The following is a 15,458-nucleotide window of genomic DNA, read 5'->3' as shown; positions in this document are numbered from 1 at the left end:
CTGGTGAGAATCTGTTTAGCTTAGTTTAGGAGCGCTGGGAAAAATAAGGATCATCTGTCTGACTTATGTCACTGATGGAGGGTTGGACGAAGGCGGACAAACTGATCTGTGTGCCCTTATAAATCTATGTGTGGGACATCAAAAAAGATGGAAGAATGACGGGAATTTAACAGCATCACAAGGGGGCGCTGTTGTGCACGCAAACGTTTAATCCACGCAAAGTACTGAGGAGAAGAAGAGTGCGCGAGAAGCCGAAGAAGAGCAGCAAAGAAATAATCTGTTTCTGTGCAGGTCAATTTATTTACGAACTCATAAACCAAAGTAGGAGAAGACCATGCTGAGAGCGTGTCTGAGAGGGGCTAATGCTACCGCCCGGGTAAGCCTTCTGTCTGCTCCCCAGCCGGGGGCTAACGTTAGCGTGTTGTCATTCAGTGACCCAGAGCCTGCCTCAAGGTGCCACAGTGAATTTTGTCGTAGGCTGTTAACTCTTCGGTGCTGTCGAGCGCTGTATTTGAAGCAATGCAGTTGGTTGTGGAAGCTGTCAGAGAGAACAGCGCAGCATGCTAATGTTAGCCGGGTTTCTTCCGGTGACAGATGGATAATGGCGTTTTAACCATAACCAAGCTAACGAGTTTGGCTAAGTTTGAGCGGAGAGGTCATCATGGCAAAAACCAAAACTTGTCTGTTTGACCTTTTATCGGCCACAGGTTTGATAACAGCTGACCGGAGCAGTATTTTAAAATGCTACTAGCGGCACTAGCCTTTAAAACGCGTTTGCACGTAGACTTGGTATTTATAATGAATCAGAATAAACGCTGCAGGTTGTCTTCGTAAAATCCCCAAATACTAACGCATGATGTGCGCTCTCGAAAACTTTATGTTCTGTTTCTGGGATTAAATGTGCAGCTAGACTTCTATACAGTGACAGAAAGGTGGCTTTCACCTGTTAAAGTGGACTGGAATAAGTTTGACATCCCTGGTCTACAGCATCACACTGTTGCACAGATGTTTTATTACGAGGGAGCCTCGGCTCTTCTTTCCACCTGACACGGTAACATGTTCGTTTCTGCCGGACTCAGCTTGGATTTGTTTGCCATGTACCTGAATCTGTATTTACAAAATAAGAGTGCAGTTTACTGCTCAGAAATCATGCTTTGTACTTCATTTGCTCATCTGTTTTAAATGGTAAATCAACAGTTTTGCTTATTATTGTTTAGATTTAATCACGATAAATTAATTATTTTTATGATTTAACAGCACATGAAAAACTGCTGAACTTATTATTTAAGTAATATATGGATTTTTTTTTTTGCTTATGCTACAGTTAAATGGGCAAGCTCGTGTGTCACATGAATATCATGAAATTTAAAATTGAAATCATCAAATGCTGATTACCTGGTTGTGACCTGTCAATATAGTACTGCGCAAAAGTGTCGCGCCACCCCCTGGCCTCTGCGGCCGGTCTATCCTTCCAGCTCGCTGCTCTGCCAGAGGTCTGATAGCTTGATGGTCCTGCGCAGTATCTTAGCTGTTCCTAGGACTGCGCTCTGCGCTGTTTCCGTCCAGTCCTTGTTTATGTTGGCACACCACACCCCTGTCTGTTTCTCCTCTTAATCAGTGGTTTTTGACTGCCACCTTCCCACTGAAAAATTCAGTTGATGAAGCTGTCCTGAAACTAACCCGTGTCCATCCAAGCAGTGTGGCATCGTCCTGACAGAGAATGAAACCTCTGTTTCTGAAGGCTATTTAATGTAATTACAAGAAAGCATGGCTCAGAGTGTTCAGGCTGTTTTGAAGAGTATAGGTGTTCAGACAAAGTACTGATTTTCAGGCTTGTTAGAATTGCACAAAGTCTGTTTTTACCTCATGAACAGCATCTCTGCACCTAATTCCCCAATCTTTTTATATGATGATAAGGAAAACATTGTGTAGTCTGTTGCTTGCACTGAAATTTGTTGCTCTAAGGTGTCCTTGCTGTAAATGTGCCCGTCCTGGATCTGTGTGACATGGATTTCTTTTCACTGCCACGCTTTCCTCACCACTTTCCAGAAGAACTACAGGAGAATCCCTCTTACCAGTCTGCAGCAGTGTCGGCACTACACAGCAGGAGAGAGCAGGTAACACACCAACACACACAGTACAGTAATGAATTGTTTAGGACTAGCACATGGGCTTCAGCTGTCTTCTTAAGGGCCTCTCACATAGATGCGACATGTGCTGTGCCTGCCACCAAAATCTGTGTCCCGCTGGCCGCTGCGCTCTGGCTCCACGACATGTTTACATGCAACTGCTCCCTGTCATTTCAAAACATGGATCTCTCATCCTCAAGAGAAGATCTTCAGTGCTATCGTAGTGAAGAGTGTGCCGCTTCTACAACATTGCTTTCCTCATGAGTTCACTATATGCAAGTCGGCTGAACTAGGATACACACAGAGTGACTCTCAAAGGCCGTTAGTGAGACTGTCCATTCATTCATGTCTGCTTGTCCTTTTTCATTTCAGTAGTGCTTCCAAAGTGGTTGTTGCTGGCTTGTTGACAGTAAGTGGTGGCATTGGAGGGACCGTACTCTATGCCAAATGGGACCACAAGTTCAGAGCAGCGGTTGAGAAGAACGTCCCATACTCAGACTGGCTGCTGGGTGTGGCTTTGGGACCCGCTGCCCAAGATCCTGGCCTCCCCATAAAGAAACGGGTACGGTGCTGTCCCCAGCTCATCCTAGTCATAGTTACAGGACACAAAGTTTGTTTGTATTTCACCGTCAGTTAGTGGAAGAAGAATTAAAGTCGAACATTTTTTTCTTTTACTGGCTCTCCATTTGTGAGTATCTGTTCTCTGATGGTTTAAGGAGGATTTACTGTACGTTACAATGGCTTTTCAAATGATCAGACTGCACTGAAGCCCCATACCTCCACCCCCATACCTCCACCTTTCTAGTGTGTGTCTGTTACAATTCGACTCAGAATTGGAGATATCAGCTAATAAACTTCCATACAATACAATATAAATATTTGTATTGAAAGAATAAACATATTTTTATAACCACACTGTAATAATGTATGCTTTGATTTAAATGGTTGCTGTTAAGGTGGAGTTGGCCCAGCCGCCCTCTATGATAGAAAAACAAGTGAAGAAGTCGGCGAAGAAGGAGGGAGCCGAGGGTCCAGTCAAAGACTCCAGCCCCGTCCCCAGTCAGCCTGCACAGAGCATAGAGGGTAAGTGTGGCACCCATTGTCATTATAACTCATGACTTCATGTTGCCTTTTATCGTGTGCTCTGATACTGCGTGATTTTATCAGCTTTATTTCTATTTCTGTTTTGTTATATTTCTTTCACGGTAGTCGGGTGGAGCACCCGCAGTTTCATTGCATCTGTGCAGTGACAGTAAGGGGCTGTTGTATTTGTACACAAACGTTGTGCCTGTGTACACCACCACAGTGGGTTTGAACTCAGCCAAGATGTGATTACAGTGCAGCTTCATTTCAAAGATTCTAACACTAGTGTTGGATTATTGAGTTATTCATTACAGACACTTGTATATCTAATAAGCCACTTTCAGAGACAAATTTTGTAATGACTCCATTACAAATTAAACAGATAAAATCCAGTTGGACTTGTATTTGGTTTGTTTTTCTGGAATTTGCAGTAAGCGCTCCAAAGTGATGTTGGTGCAGTGAGTGAGGCCAGCGTTAAGCTGAAAACCCAACATAGATGTATGAGAGAGCTGGCAACAACCGTAGGAGAGGCCAAGTCAGTAATCTGGTAAATTCTTTAAAAGAAGAAATGCACTTGCGACCTCAGCGACACGGAGAAGCCTGTAGGACAGAGGAATTAAAGTGGGTAATTGCAAAAGTCCTTCCTTGGTTAGGGGACACCCTGTGCAACATTTAGCAAATTCAAGAACACCCTGGAAGACGTAGACTGTCAAAATGTCCAATCCAAAGACTAAGCTTTGTTAGTGGGAGAGCATTTTACCCACTTTAACACACTGAAAATGCTGCGTCCACATGAACACAATCACCTTTCTGCCATTTCTTTACCTGGACGACTGAGCGTGCAAGAAAATCTAGAGACACCTCATAATGTATGTAAATGAATGTGCTATACGAGCTCACTAGTTTTTCCTGACATTGTAACTGCTGATTGAAATAGCACCATGAATTCTGTGATATTATAAAGTTAGTCACCTGACTCTTGTAGAGCACGCTTTCAGTTGCTGAAGACAAAACCAAAGGTGGTGTTTTGTGACGTGCATGGATTCTACATTAAAGGCAGCGATGGACTTGAAAGGATTTTCATCTTTTCTGAAAATGGGGAACTTGGTGTAAAATAGCTGTCAGTCATACAAAGCCGACTTGGATTCCAGCTGAAAGTCTGCACTTCAGTCTCATCTTGACAGTTTGATTTAAAATCACTGTGATGGTGTTCAAAAGCAAACGATGCAGTCGCAGTTGTTTCAGGAAACTGTTCACATGCAGCACCAGAGTTAGCGTGATTATTAGCCATCTCGACTTTACAGTGCCATAACATCATTATTTAGATTATGAAGTTAATATTATTTTAATTCAAGTCAAATCAGCCTCACTTGTAAATGTCTCTGGGACGAGACCAAGCCAACATTTAATATCTGCTAATGCAAACTCTCCACTCTGGGGGGGGCGGTGTGCTTTGTTAGCTGCTAGCTCCACCCATTCTTCTTTGAGATGTTTGTAAATGTGCGCTCTGTTGTTTAGCCCCAGCAGAAGCCTCTCAGGGTAAGCTGTCTTCTCCTATACTCTCCTGTTGATGCTCTGCTCCCGTGTGTGAAATTACATTTTGGACTGCTATTAGACTTCCTTAGTTTGTAGCAGCCATTGTATCTTTAATAGCTTTAAAGCCATTATACTGCCATAAATACTACCTTACTGTAGTTGAAGCTGAAGTGATGATGAAACCAGTGGATGGATGGTCTTTACTATGTGTATGAGTGGTTTTGCGCATGGTGACACACATGGAAGCTCGCGAACTGCTTTTGCCTTCTGTATTTGTGTCCCATTTAGAGGCCTCAGCAGAGGTGACTCATATCATCTCAGCCATCAGTGAGGTCCCATCAGTCCCTGCTCCATGTGACACAGAGGCAGCAGCAGTCAAAGGTATCATCACTGAAAACAGGACCTTGCTGTGAGGCTACAGTGCTAACCACTGCACGTTCTGCTGTCCTTCTTTATTGTCATTATGCAGTCACAAAGCAAAATTCTGGATGGCAGCTTAGACGAGCCAGTATCTAAACCACAGACAAAACCACAGTGGGCACATGGTATATACGATTAAATTAAAGGTCCTCTCCTTTGGGTGGCGCTCTGTGCAGTAGAGTATCACTTCCTGTTCCTGTTACAAGCACAGCAGTGTTTTAGCCAATTGAATTAAATATTTATATGTTATCTTTACGTGCTTTATCCAAAGTGCGTAGCCGACCGACCTTTCTCTCCTGCAATTTCCTGCTCAGATGTTTAGTTACTCCTCGGCTTCCTTTAGTACTAACGACTCTTGTAATACATGTAACCTGTAACTTCATCACAGTAGATGTCTTTCTGAAAGTGCTGTAACTGAGTTTAAGAATATAATCCACACACTGTTATCATCTTCAATGCCCTGTACCAACACAGAGCAGAGCAGCTATCTGAACGCTACTCCAACAGAGGTCCATCATCTTGTTAATAATTTTACCTCCTCACTACGTACGACTCTGGATACTGTAGCTCCTGTGAAAACTAAGGCCTCAAATCAGAAGTACCTGACTCCGTGGTATAATTCTCAAATACTTTCTGAGTTAACTTCAATAATTACTTCCTCCAAACCATCAACGTGTCTTTTAGACCCCATTCCTACAAAACTGCTCAAAGAAGTCCTGCCATTAATTAATGCTTCAATCTTAAATATGATCAACCTATCTCTAATAATCGGCTATGTACCACAGGCCTTCAAGCTGGCTGTAGTTAAACCCTTACTCAAAAAGCATCTCTAGACCCAGCAGTCTTAGCTAATTATAGACCAATCTCCAACCTTCCTTTCATATCAAACATCCTTGAAAGAGTATTTGTCAAACAGCTAACAGATCATCTGCAGAGGAATGGCTTATTTGAAGAGTTTCAGTCAGGTTTCAGAGCTCATCACAGCACAGAAACAGCTTTAGTGAAGGTTACAAATGATCTTCTTATGGCCTCTGACAGTGGACTCATCTCTGTGCTTGTCCTGCTAGACCTCAGTGCTGCGTTCCATACTGTTGATCATAATATCCTATTAGAGCGATTGGAACATGCTGTAGGTATTACAGGTACTGCACTGCAGTGGTTTGTATCATATCTATCTAATAGACTCCAGTTTGTGCATGTAAATGGAGAGTCCTCTTCACACACTGAGGTCAATTATGGAGTTCCACAGGGTTCAGGGCTAGGACCAATTCTGTTTACATTATACATGCTCCCACAATAGAGGATGCTTTCTGCTGTGGATCTGTAGAAGTTCATGATTAAATTCATAATGTTGAAACAAACAAAATAATAGTCATTGCAAAATGTAGCACACATGATTATTATGTTGGTCAGGATGATGGTAGTGATTAGCATTTTCACCTTACAGCAAGAAGGTTTGATTATGCGTCAAACCTGCTGGTCTCCATGAGTTCTCCATGTTGTGTGAAACATGGATGGAGACTAGTTAACGTGTGCAATAGCCCAGGTTGAGTAAGTAGTTATGGTAGTTTTCATTTAATGCCGGAGACAGAATATGAAGCAAGAAGCAAATCTGCACCAAAGTTGAAATGTTTTTAACGCGCTGTGTCACTGAGGCATCTACATTTGCAAAGATTTTGCAAAAACTTCATTTGTGGTGTGAACATACAATAATAGCACTTCATGTTCATTCATGGCTGAAAGTCCAGCAGTCTCGATAATTACTGGGGTTGTTTTAGGTCTGTGTTTGTGTGTTTTCTCTCGAAGAGTGCAAAGAGTGCCATGAACACAAGGAGGCGACAGCGGTCCATCCTGCAGCCACAGAACCAATGAAAGAGCGTCCAGTAGAAGAAGTGGCTGCTAGACTTGCTCAACAAGAACAGGAGGAACAGGATATTTCAGCATGTAGGATGACAACAACAGCACACACAAACACACAAAGAGTGAAGTCGTTGCATACTGACCACATGAATAATGACATAGTGTAATTTTATAGACAGCAAATGTATCGTCTCTGTCCGATTATAGAGTCAGATGTCTCTGTCTTCCTGTGTGATTGCTTTACAGCGGTATCAGCCAGTCTTGAAGACTCACTGGCGAGCTCAGCCAAAGCTACTCTGCAGGCCATAGGAGCGCAAGAAGCAGCCCTGCAGGCTATCATGCAGCACACAGACAAACTGAAGGAGGCTATGGAAGCAGAGGTAAACAGCAAGCACTTCATAAGGAAGGCACGTGCCAACTTTTATGTTTTAATACCCCCAGCAAATGGGGACTGTGCTCAGCTGGTACTCCAAATGTAATATGAAGTACAAATCAGTGATTGTACTTTTGGAAAACCAAAACAGGCCACCATGCCCTTTAGGGCCTTTTTTTACCCCTCAGCTTGAAGGCGATGTTGGATACCGTAGGTCCATCTACTAAAAACCTGGGACGAGTTTGAGTCCTTGAACTTAGTCCAGTGTTCTGTGGTGAATGTGTTAACTCTAGAAGGAAGTCCCCTGGGGTTTTCAAATTCATACAGTAGGTCAGTCTGCTGGGAGCTGAGGGGAAGCATCCAGTATTTTTGTAAATGGACCATCTGTGATGGACTGAATCTGAGCCAAGGGCCGCAGGCTGGAGGGAGAGTGACACTGTGCTGGTATGGCTGAAAGAAGCCTGTGATGTTCAGTTCAGATTGTTTTCAGTAGAGTACAGTAGAACCTCTGGGCACAGCTCTTTAGTGTTTCACAGCTCTGATTTCGTCTGTTTGGTTTCTGTGTAACTCTTGTCGGGAGAGATCTAACCACTAATGCAGGGACCGCTTACACACTTCATGCTTCCTTTTCTGTAGCACAGATACCTGCACTCCTCCTGCCCAAAGTAAAAATTAAATACTCAAGTAAAGTACAGATACCTACTTCAATAGAGTAACAAAGTAATAGTATTACCTTACATTGTTTAAATGACTAATGGTAACGTGCGCTGGTCAGGGAACATTTATAATAACTGCTAAATAGAATCTCTGATGCCAGTAAAGTATTGTTCAGTGTTACTACTACAGCTGATGGTGAGGGTGGAGCTGTGTGTCCGCCTGCCTGTCTGCAGGAGCCTGAGATGGATACTGTTGCAAATGAGTATCTTAATTCCATATGAATGTTTCTATGTATTTATTTGACATCCCCAGCTCACACCTACAAACGTTCCATCAAGGCTGATAAATGAACCAGGACTCCATCTTTACCTCAAGCCCACATGTCCTGCAGACCACTGGACTGGGCTCGTCTGCATCTTCTCACAGCAGCGCTGTGTACTCTTGTTTTTAATCAGATTCATTGCTTGCTGTGGCCTGTATGATACACCCACCACAACACTGTATTAGTAATGTTTAAGCCACGGCACACTGAATGGGAAGCGTCACTGTTTTGCAGTAGAGTTATTGAAGTTCTTCTTAAACTTAGGTTCTACCTGAGGAGAAGTCAAACCAGTGGAAGGACCTCGAAGCTGCTCTTGCTGATAGAACCACCGCTTTGAACGATGCCAGAGCTGCTCTGTCGAAAGCCAAGTAACACAAACACACACACACATACATACACAAACATACTTATTACAAACTTGAATATGTGTGAAGAATTCTCCTTCTTTTCCACTTAGCTTGAAAATCATAAATGTTCTTTAAAGTGTGGTTTCTTCTGCTTAGAGTAAAAGTGTTTCTTTAATTCTGATGACAAATATGGCACAAGGTTAATCTGAAAGATGTAATAATCACTCAGCTTTCAGGGGTGTGATGAGTGCAGTGTGCCGTGTACATCTCAGCCTAATTCAATTATTTTGGCAGTTTTGCTTATTAGTAAGGAAATACTTTGCACATCTCTTTCCTTGCAGCGAGTCCTTGGACAGTCTCAGGTCAGTGATTGACAAGTCCAAAGGGCTGAAGATATCCTCTGTTCGCCCGCTGGTTTTAGCAGCAGAGGAGAATCTCCATAACATGGTTGTGGACTTGGACAAAATGGTCATGAAGGTAAAGTTTGTTTTTTCTTTTTTGGTGCATTATGTACGAGTACAGGAGATTACTGTTAAAGTGACCTGTTTGCTTCCTTTCTGAGGCTCAAGTTCACATTTGCACCTCTCAACTGTAAACTGAAAGTGACAGCAGCACGTTAGCCTTCGTTGGCCAGTACCAAACATAAGAGCTACCTTAGCATCAAAGCACAGTACTTTGTAAAATAGGCAAGAAAACTTCCTGAGGAGGTGACTCAGCCCAGCATCAGTAGTTATATTTGCAGGCTCCAGTCCATGTGATGGGAACACTACGTAGGCTACTTCTATGCTGAGATATGACTGGATATAATACTGTATCACTGCTTTGCACTGCTGGCAGCGCCTTGTTTCAGTAGATACACACTTATTTTAAAACAAGGATACAAAATGCCTTTGATTTTCCTCATTTCCTTACAAATGTTGCTGCCTGCAAGCTGTGAGTATCGATAAAATGTTTCCTTTTCTCTGTCATCAGAAATATGATTATCATTTTGCCCTCTGCGCATGTGTATGGTATGACTAGGGCTGGGCGATATGGCCTAAAATTCATATCGCGATATAATTTGAAGCACGTGCGATAACGATATATATCGCGATATATTCTTTTCTTCTGTATAACGTATTTTCCACACTATAAGCCACACTTAAAATCCTTTAATTTTCTCAGAAATCGACAGTGTGCCATATGTATGAATTCTGGTTGTGCTTACTGACCTCGAACCGATTTTGGCGTGCAGAAATCTGTTAAAAATTTTTTTGATGTCAGAGCATTATGGCTGTCGTGGTGAGGAGCTTCGCGGAGTAATCTGGGTCCAAAACTCCGTCCGCTTCAGGTCCCAAAGTGAAACGAACACTGAGAGTTAAAAACAGTCTAAATTCTTCCATCTTTAATAAAATCATCAGCGTTGCTGCTTTACCAGGTTTAACAGTTAAGTTTAACATCCATGCATCCATGAAAACAGAATTTATTAAATTTAATGGAGTTAGAAGTTAACAGGAAGTTAGCTCGCTAGTTTACACCTAAACATGACATACCATGTTCTGACTGAGAGATTTTTGAAACTAATTAAAACGTTCAGCTCTGCTATCACTTCCACTTTCCAAGACAGGAAACTAAACAGCAGTGGTGTTTGCAGGGTTACTGAAGTTGGACTACCTGGTATATAATGTTGTGCTACGTGATTGCTAGCGACACAGCTATGTTAGCATAACATTAGCACAGTGAAGCTGGAGGATGAACGGCAACTTTTTTTCCCACTCGATAAACGTTAACGTGAGGGATTCTGGTGGTTAGGGACAAATGCAATCGCATGGCAGGATGCTATACACGGGCCAAACTTCAGTCAGGAGAACAACTGAGATTATTCATCCACAATACAAGGTCACTTTGCTATGACTGTCGCCCGGCATAATTTGCAGATTTTTTTATTTTTATTTTTATTTTTTTAACTTTATTTACACTTGGTATAACATACAAGGCACAATCAGTAATCTCAAAATGTAACAACCACGGTTGAGCAATATAGCAAAAAAAAAACAGACAAATAAAATAAATAAACAAAAAACAAACAATAAACACAAAGCAACAAAAAGAAAGAACAATCAATGAAAGATTTGAACCAAAGGCAACGGATACTATAAGCAAAAAAGGGCCGTCATGGTTACAACAAAGGGAGGTTTCTTTTTTTTTTTACTTTTTTTCAACATAGATCAAACTCGTTAAATAAAACAACAAGCTTATGAGCTTTCTTATTATTCACAAGTTTCAGCGATTTAGCCCAGAGTTTAAAGTCATTCTGCCATCTGTTTATACATGGCTTAGCTTTAAAATATCTACATTTATGAATAAAAAATTTTCCCATGCATAATTTGCAGATGATAACGGTTGTAGCCGCTGCGATGCTTTCGACCAAAACAGGCGCAGCTTGATGACATCATCAACATGCGCTATCGCGATAGAGCGATATCTCTATCGTTGGCCAAATTTATATCGTTTCTATCGCCCACCCCTAGGTATGACCTATTATAAAAACTCTAGTGACCAGCACTATACTGCTGTCAAGTGCAGTTAAAGTGTTGGCTGTGTTATCTTCACCACTGTCATGATTATTAACTCGTCCTTTTCTATTCTTCTGGTAACAAATGTTACCAACTAAAGGTTCAGTCTGCAGAGTCAGAGGCTAAGATCGTCTCCCAGTACAGTGAACTGGTTAACGAAGCCAAACGACAGTTTCAAAGGGAAGTCAGCAGTCTCACTCCCGAGATCCAGGCCAACTGGAAAGGACTCAGTAAGAACATGCATACATACTCAAACACACGTGTATTTACACACACAAAGTTTGATTTGATGATTTGATTTGTTCAGCTGGACATTGTGTTTTCATTGGCCGCTAATCGGACTAACGATGGGCCTGAGGTCAGTTTCATAAGTGTTAATATGGAAACTTGTGTAGTGATGAATGGCCATGAGTACGATTCACAGAGAGTTGCTGCAATCACAGCATTGTAAGATGGTGACAGATCTACCTTTAAGCACCTGCTCGATTCCCAGATGGTCGATGTGCATGTGCAGCCTCAGTCCTCTAACCACAGAGATGTTGCAGTGTGAGGTGTAGCCTGCTAGCTCGATAGCTGGTGTCTGGGATGGATGAATAAAGCCAGGTCTCTAACATCAGCACAATGCATCTGTTCCTCCCAATGTTATTAGTCGTGATCTGTAGCCTCGGTTCATCCATGTGATTGTGTGGTTGTTTGTGTGGCTGAAGCTTTCTTTCATGCCGCCGCCTTCACCTTCTCCCAGCTGCTATGATAATAAACAGAGAGCGAGGCATGTCCTGAAGAACAGATTATTAAACATGCTTTAGGACACTCATTATGTTGCTGACATAGATGACAGTACAGTTTAAGAATGTGACATCTGACAAACGTTTCCCCTCTGAGGAGCAGTAGTTGGTATTTAGGTTTCTATACTGATGTTGAGGTTTTAGAGCGATGTTCAGTGTCTGTGGCTACAGTAACATACGATTGTGTTTCAGTACTAATAACATCAGTGATAACCTGTATCATTCGTGACCGGCACGTCAAATAGAATCTAATCATAATCTAATATTTTGTTTAAGCTCTGTGCGTCTTTTGTTAGCTAACGTTTGGTGGCTCTAAATCCACCGTCTGAACATTCACGGGGTTTTTGAAATGTGCATTTAAAGTCAAAACCTCACGTTCTTGCATGTCACTGTAACTCTTAGTTACTTTCATACATTCAAAACTATGTGCTGATCAAGAAGTATGTTTTCAAGAATAACTTGTTTTTGTGTGTTAGCTGGTAAACTGTCCACAGACGACCTCAACGCTCTGATCGCCCATGCACATCGTCGCATTGACCAGTTGAACCGAGAGCTGGCTGAGCAGAAGGTCAGAGAGAAGATCCACATTGATGCAGCGCTGGAACAACAGAAACTTGAGGACCAGAAAGCTCTGGACAACGCTGTCAACACTGCCCTGCAGCACGTCAAAGAAGAGGCCCGACTGGACCAGGAGAGGAAGGTACAGCAAAAAAAATATCTTTCGATTGTTCTGATTTTTCAGTTAATGTGAGTGTATCTAAAACGTGTTATGATTTCCTCTGTGTGTATGCAGCTGGCTGAGTTAAGAGAAGTGATGGAGGCAGAGATGAGGACTCAGCTTCGGCGGCAGGCAGCAGCTCACACAGACCACGTCCAAGATGTGCTCAAAGTCCAGGAGCACGAGCTGAAAGCTGAGGCTGAGCAGGTGATCTCTCTACCCCAGAGTCTGCTTGCACATCAAAAATGAGTACTTACAGCACATTAGTGGCTTTGAGTTTTGAGCACTGAGTGCCAGGTTTGGAACGTCTAAGCAACCAGAGTAAACACAAAATATATACTGAATAAAACGTGGTCTGTTAAGTTAAGTTACTTAATCCATAAAACCAGATTGCACTGGTAACAGCTGTCTGACAAACATCCTACAAAAGAGTAAAGTTTGCTAATAGATGTTAACAGTGGCACAAAATGCTAAAAGTAAAAACAGTCAAGAAGATGATGTTTGAACTGTGTCTCAAAAACAGACTCAAAGTAATCTGGAGCTCTTTATGTCATTATTGCCATAAACTGTTATTAATACAAAGAATCCAAACTCTGTTTCACCTTACATTTGAATTGTAATGAATGTATTTTGCTTGAAAACCCTCTCTCTTTCTCCTCACGTCCTCTGTTTCTCGCATCATTCTGCATTTCTGAGTAAACTGATCTTTTCTCTTGTACCTTGAGCTCAGCTGATAATTGTTGAGCTGTTAGAAACATTGTAATTGCATTTGAAAGGATTTGGCACTTAAAGAAATGGTTACTTCCTTCATGCTGCAACACTACTATGACCACAGCTTACCGACATCTGGACCAAAGATGCTGCTCTGGATCATTTAGGGGATCATTTCTTTATTTTCAAACCTTTTGTCTTCAGTAAACGTGTTAAACTGTTTTGTGTTTACCCTGATGGTCTTTGCTTTGTTGGAGGTCTGTGATATAGCGTAGTATAAAATAAACATGCTGTTGTATACTGGAAGCTGACAGCTTATGTTTTGCCATATCTTAAGCTTTTTTTCACTAATATCCTGTAAAAGGGGCGTGGCCAAGACACCTGAGCCGAGTCAGTCAGGCTGCTGCTGCAGCATACTCCTGCGAGTTGCACGCTGTGTGCATTTCAACCTTCAGTCCTTCAGAGCTATGCTTTGGTTGTGTTCAGGTACTGAGCAGTAAGATCCTGGAACAGGAGACTCGCTACCGTCAGCTGACCCAGGAACAGCTCGACAACTTCACTTTGGACATGAACACAGCCTACGCAAGACTGAAGGGGGTGGAAGAAGCTATAGACAGTAAGAGATACACGCATCCAAAAAAGCAAAGAAATAGCACAGAGTGATTAGTCGGGTAGGTTATTATCTGGAGTGCTGTAGAGGAATACCAGATGTAGGAATGATGATGTGTACTGTGTAGATGAATGTTGGTCATGTGACGTGTTGGAATAGTTGGATAATTTTTTTCCTATAATATTAAAAGTCTGGTGTGCAAAGGGACTGGATGTTCCACGTGTACACAGACATGTTCTTTTCCACTCGGTCATGTAAATCTCTTTCTGTCTTTTGAACACAGGCCACGTGGTAGCAGAGGAGGAGGCTCGTAAGGCCCACCAGCTGTGGCTCTCTGTGGAGGCTCTCAGTTACTCCCTAAAGACTGCTGAAGCTGACGTGCCCACTGTGCCTCTGGAGAATGCCGCTCAGGCCGTTCGCGACAGCTGCCGAGACAACGACTTTGCCTTGGCGCTGGCGTCGGCTCTTCCAGAGAAATCCCTGCAGCGAGGCGTGTACAGCGAGGCCTCTCTCCGTGCCCGTTTCAACTCCTTGCGATCGCTGGCCCGCCGTGTTGCTCTCATCGATGAATCTCGTAACTCCTTGTATCAGTATTTCTTGTCCTACCTTCAAGCTGCACTGCTGTTTGAGAAGAGTCAGGAAGCTCCACCTAGCCAGCTGAGCTCTGAGGATTTAGATCCATTCAAGCTTCTGTCATATGCTAGCTACTGCTTAGAGCATGGGGACCTGGAGTTAGCAGCTAAACTGGTGAACCAGCTGAGAGGAGAGGCCAGGAGAGTGGTGGAGGACTGGCTTATTGAAGCCAGACTCACACTGGAAACTAGGCAGGTAGTGAATTTGCTGTCTGCTTACGCAAATGCTGTGGGTTTGGGTACCACACAGGCGCCGTAGGTTGCCACAGTAACCCTCAACCGTTAAGGGAAAAAGGAAAAAATCTGCTAAAAGTCTTTTTTTCCAAGAAGTATCAAAGTTTCCGAGTGTAGCTGGAGAAGTGGCTCAGGAGAAGCTTTAGCCTGAATCCTTTGTGCAGGGAAGCATCAGCAGTCTGCAGCACAGAAAGATGGTTTCTTCCTTTTAAGTTACCTGAACCACATAAACGTATTTCTCTGAAAGCACTAATTCACTGTGGCCAATTATTTATATGATACATTCAATGCACTTCTTAGCTTAGTCTTATCAATTCAGACTGCAGGTTTGGCCCAGCTATTTATCTCCAGCCCGTGTGTTATGGAACCGTCAACCTACGAATTACAGTTGGATATTTGTGAATACTGCACATGTTAAATAAATCCTGAAAAAAAGAAAACGCTGTGTTTCATTTCTTTGTTCTTGTCATGGGGACTACGGTTTAA

General features: G+C 42.5%; 1 protein-coding gene across 2 annotated transcripts; it reads left to right on the top strand.

Annotated features, from left to right (window-relative positions):
• Window positions 1–222: 222 nt before the first annotated feature.
• On the top strand, window positions 223–15,430 carry immt (inner membrane protein, mitochondrial (mitofilin)). 2 transcript variants are annotated; one of them, XM_063498479.1, is made up of 15 exons: window positions 223–376; window positions 2,050–2,117; window positions 2,502–2,691; window positions 3,086–3,212; window positions 4,731–4,751; window positions 5,037–5,129; window positions 6,975–7,112; window positions 7,275–7,408; window positions 8,645–8,748; window positions 9,069–9,204; window positions 11,383–11,512; window positions 12,544–12,767; window positions 12,861–12,992; window positions 13,983–14,112; window positions 14,390–15,430. In XM_063498479.1, the coding sequence occupies exons 1-15, from the start codon at window positions 335–337 to the stop codon at window positions 14,995–14,997; spliced, it is 2,277 nt and encodes a 758-aa protein (XP_063354549.1). In that variant the 5' UTR covers window positions 223–334; the 3' UTR covers window positions 14,998–15,430. The 2 variants fall into 2 exon arrangements, with proteins under 2 accessions (XP_063354549.1, XP_063354558.1); XM_063498488.1 differs by lacking the exon at window positions 4,731–4,751.
• The last annotated feature ends 28 nt before the right edge of the window (window positions 15,431–15,458 follow it).

This window comes from Pelmatolapia mariae, linkage group LG2 (assembly GCF_036321145.2).
Source record: "Pelmatolapia mariae isolate MD_Pm_ZW linkage group LG2, Pm_UMD_F_2, whole genome shotgun sequence".
Classification (NCBI taxonomy): Eukaryota; Metazoa; Chordata; class Actinopteri; order Cichliformes; family Cichlidae; genus Pelmatolapia; species Pelmatolapia mariae.
Note: the sequence above shows the minus strand (reverse complement) of the source record. Positions and strands in the feature narration are given on the sequence as shown.

What these genes read in the sequence shown, in the direction of transcription:
- immt (XM_063498479.1), top strand. Translation starts at nt 335, where the DNA reads ATGCTGAGAGCGTGTCTGAGAGGGGCTAATGCTACCGCCCGG. An exon ending in CCCAGCAGAAGCCTCTCAGG is followed by an intron (nt 4,752 to 5,036) that starts GTAAGCTGTCTT and finishes TGTCCCATTTAG; the next exon opens with AGGCCTCAGCAGAGGTGACT. An exon ending in TGAAAGCTGAGGCTGAGCAG is followed by an intron (nt 12,993 to 13,982) that starts GTGATCTCTCTA and finishes GGTTGTGTTCAG; the next exon opens with GTACTGAGCAGTAAGATCCT.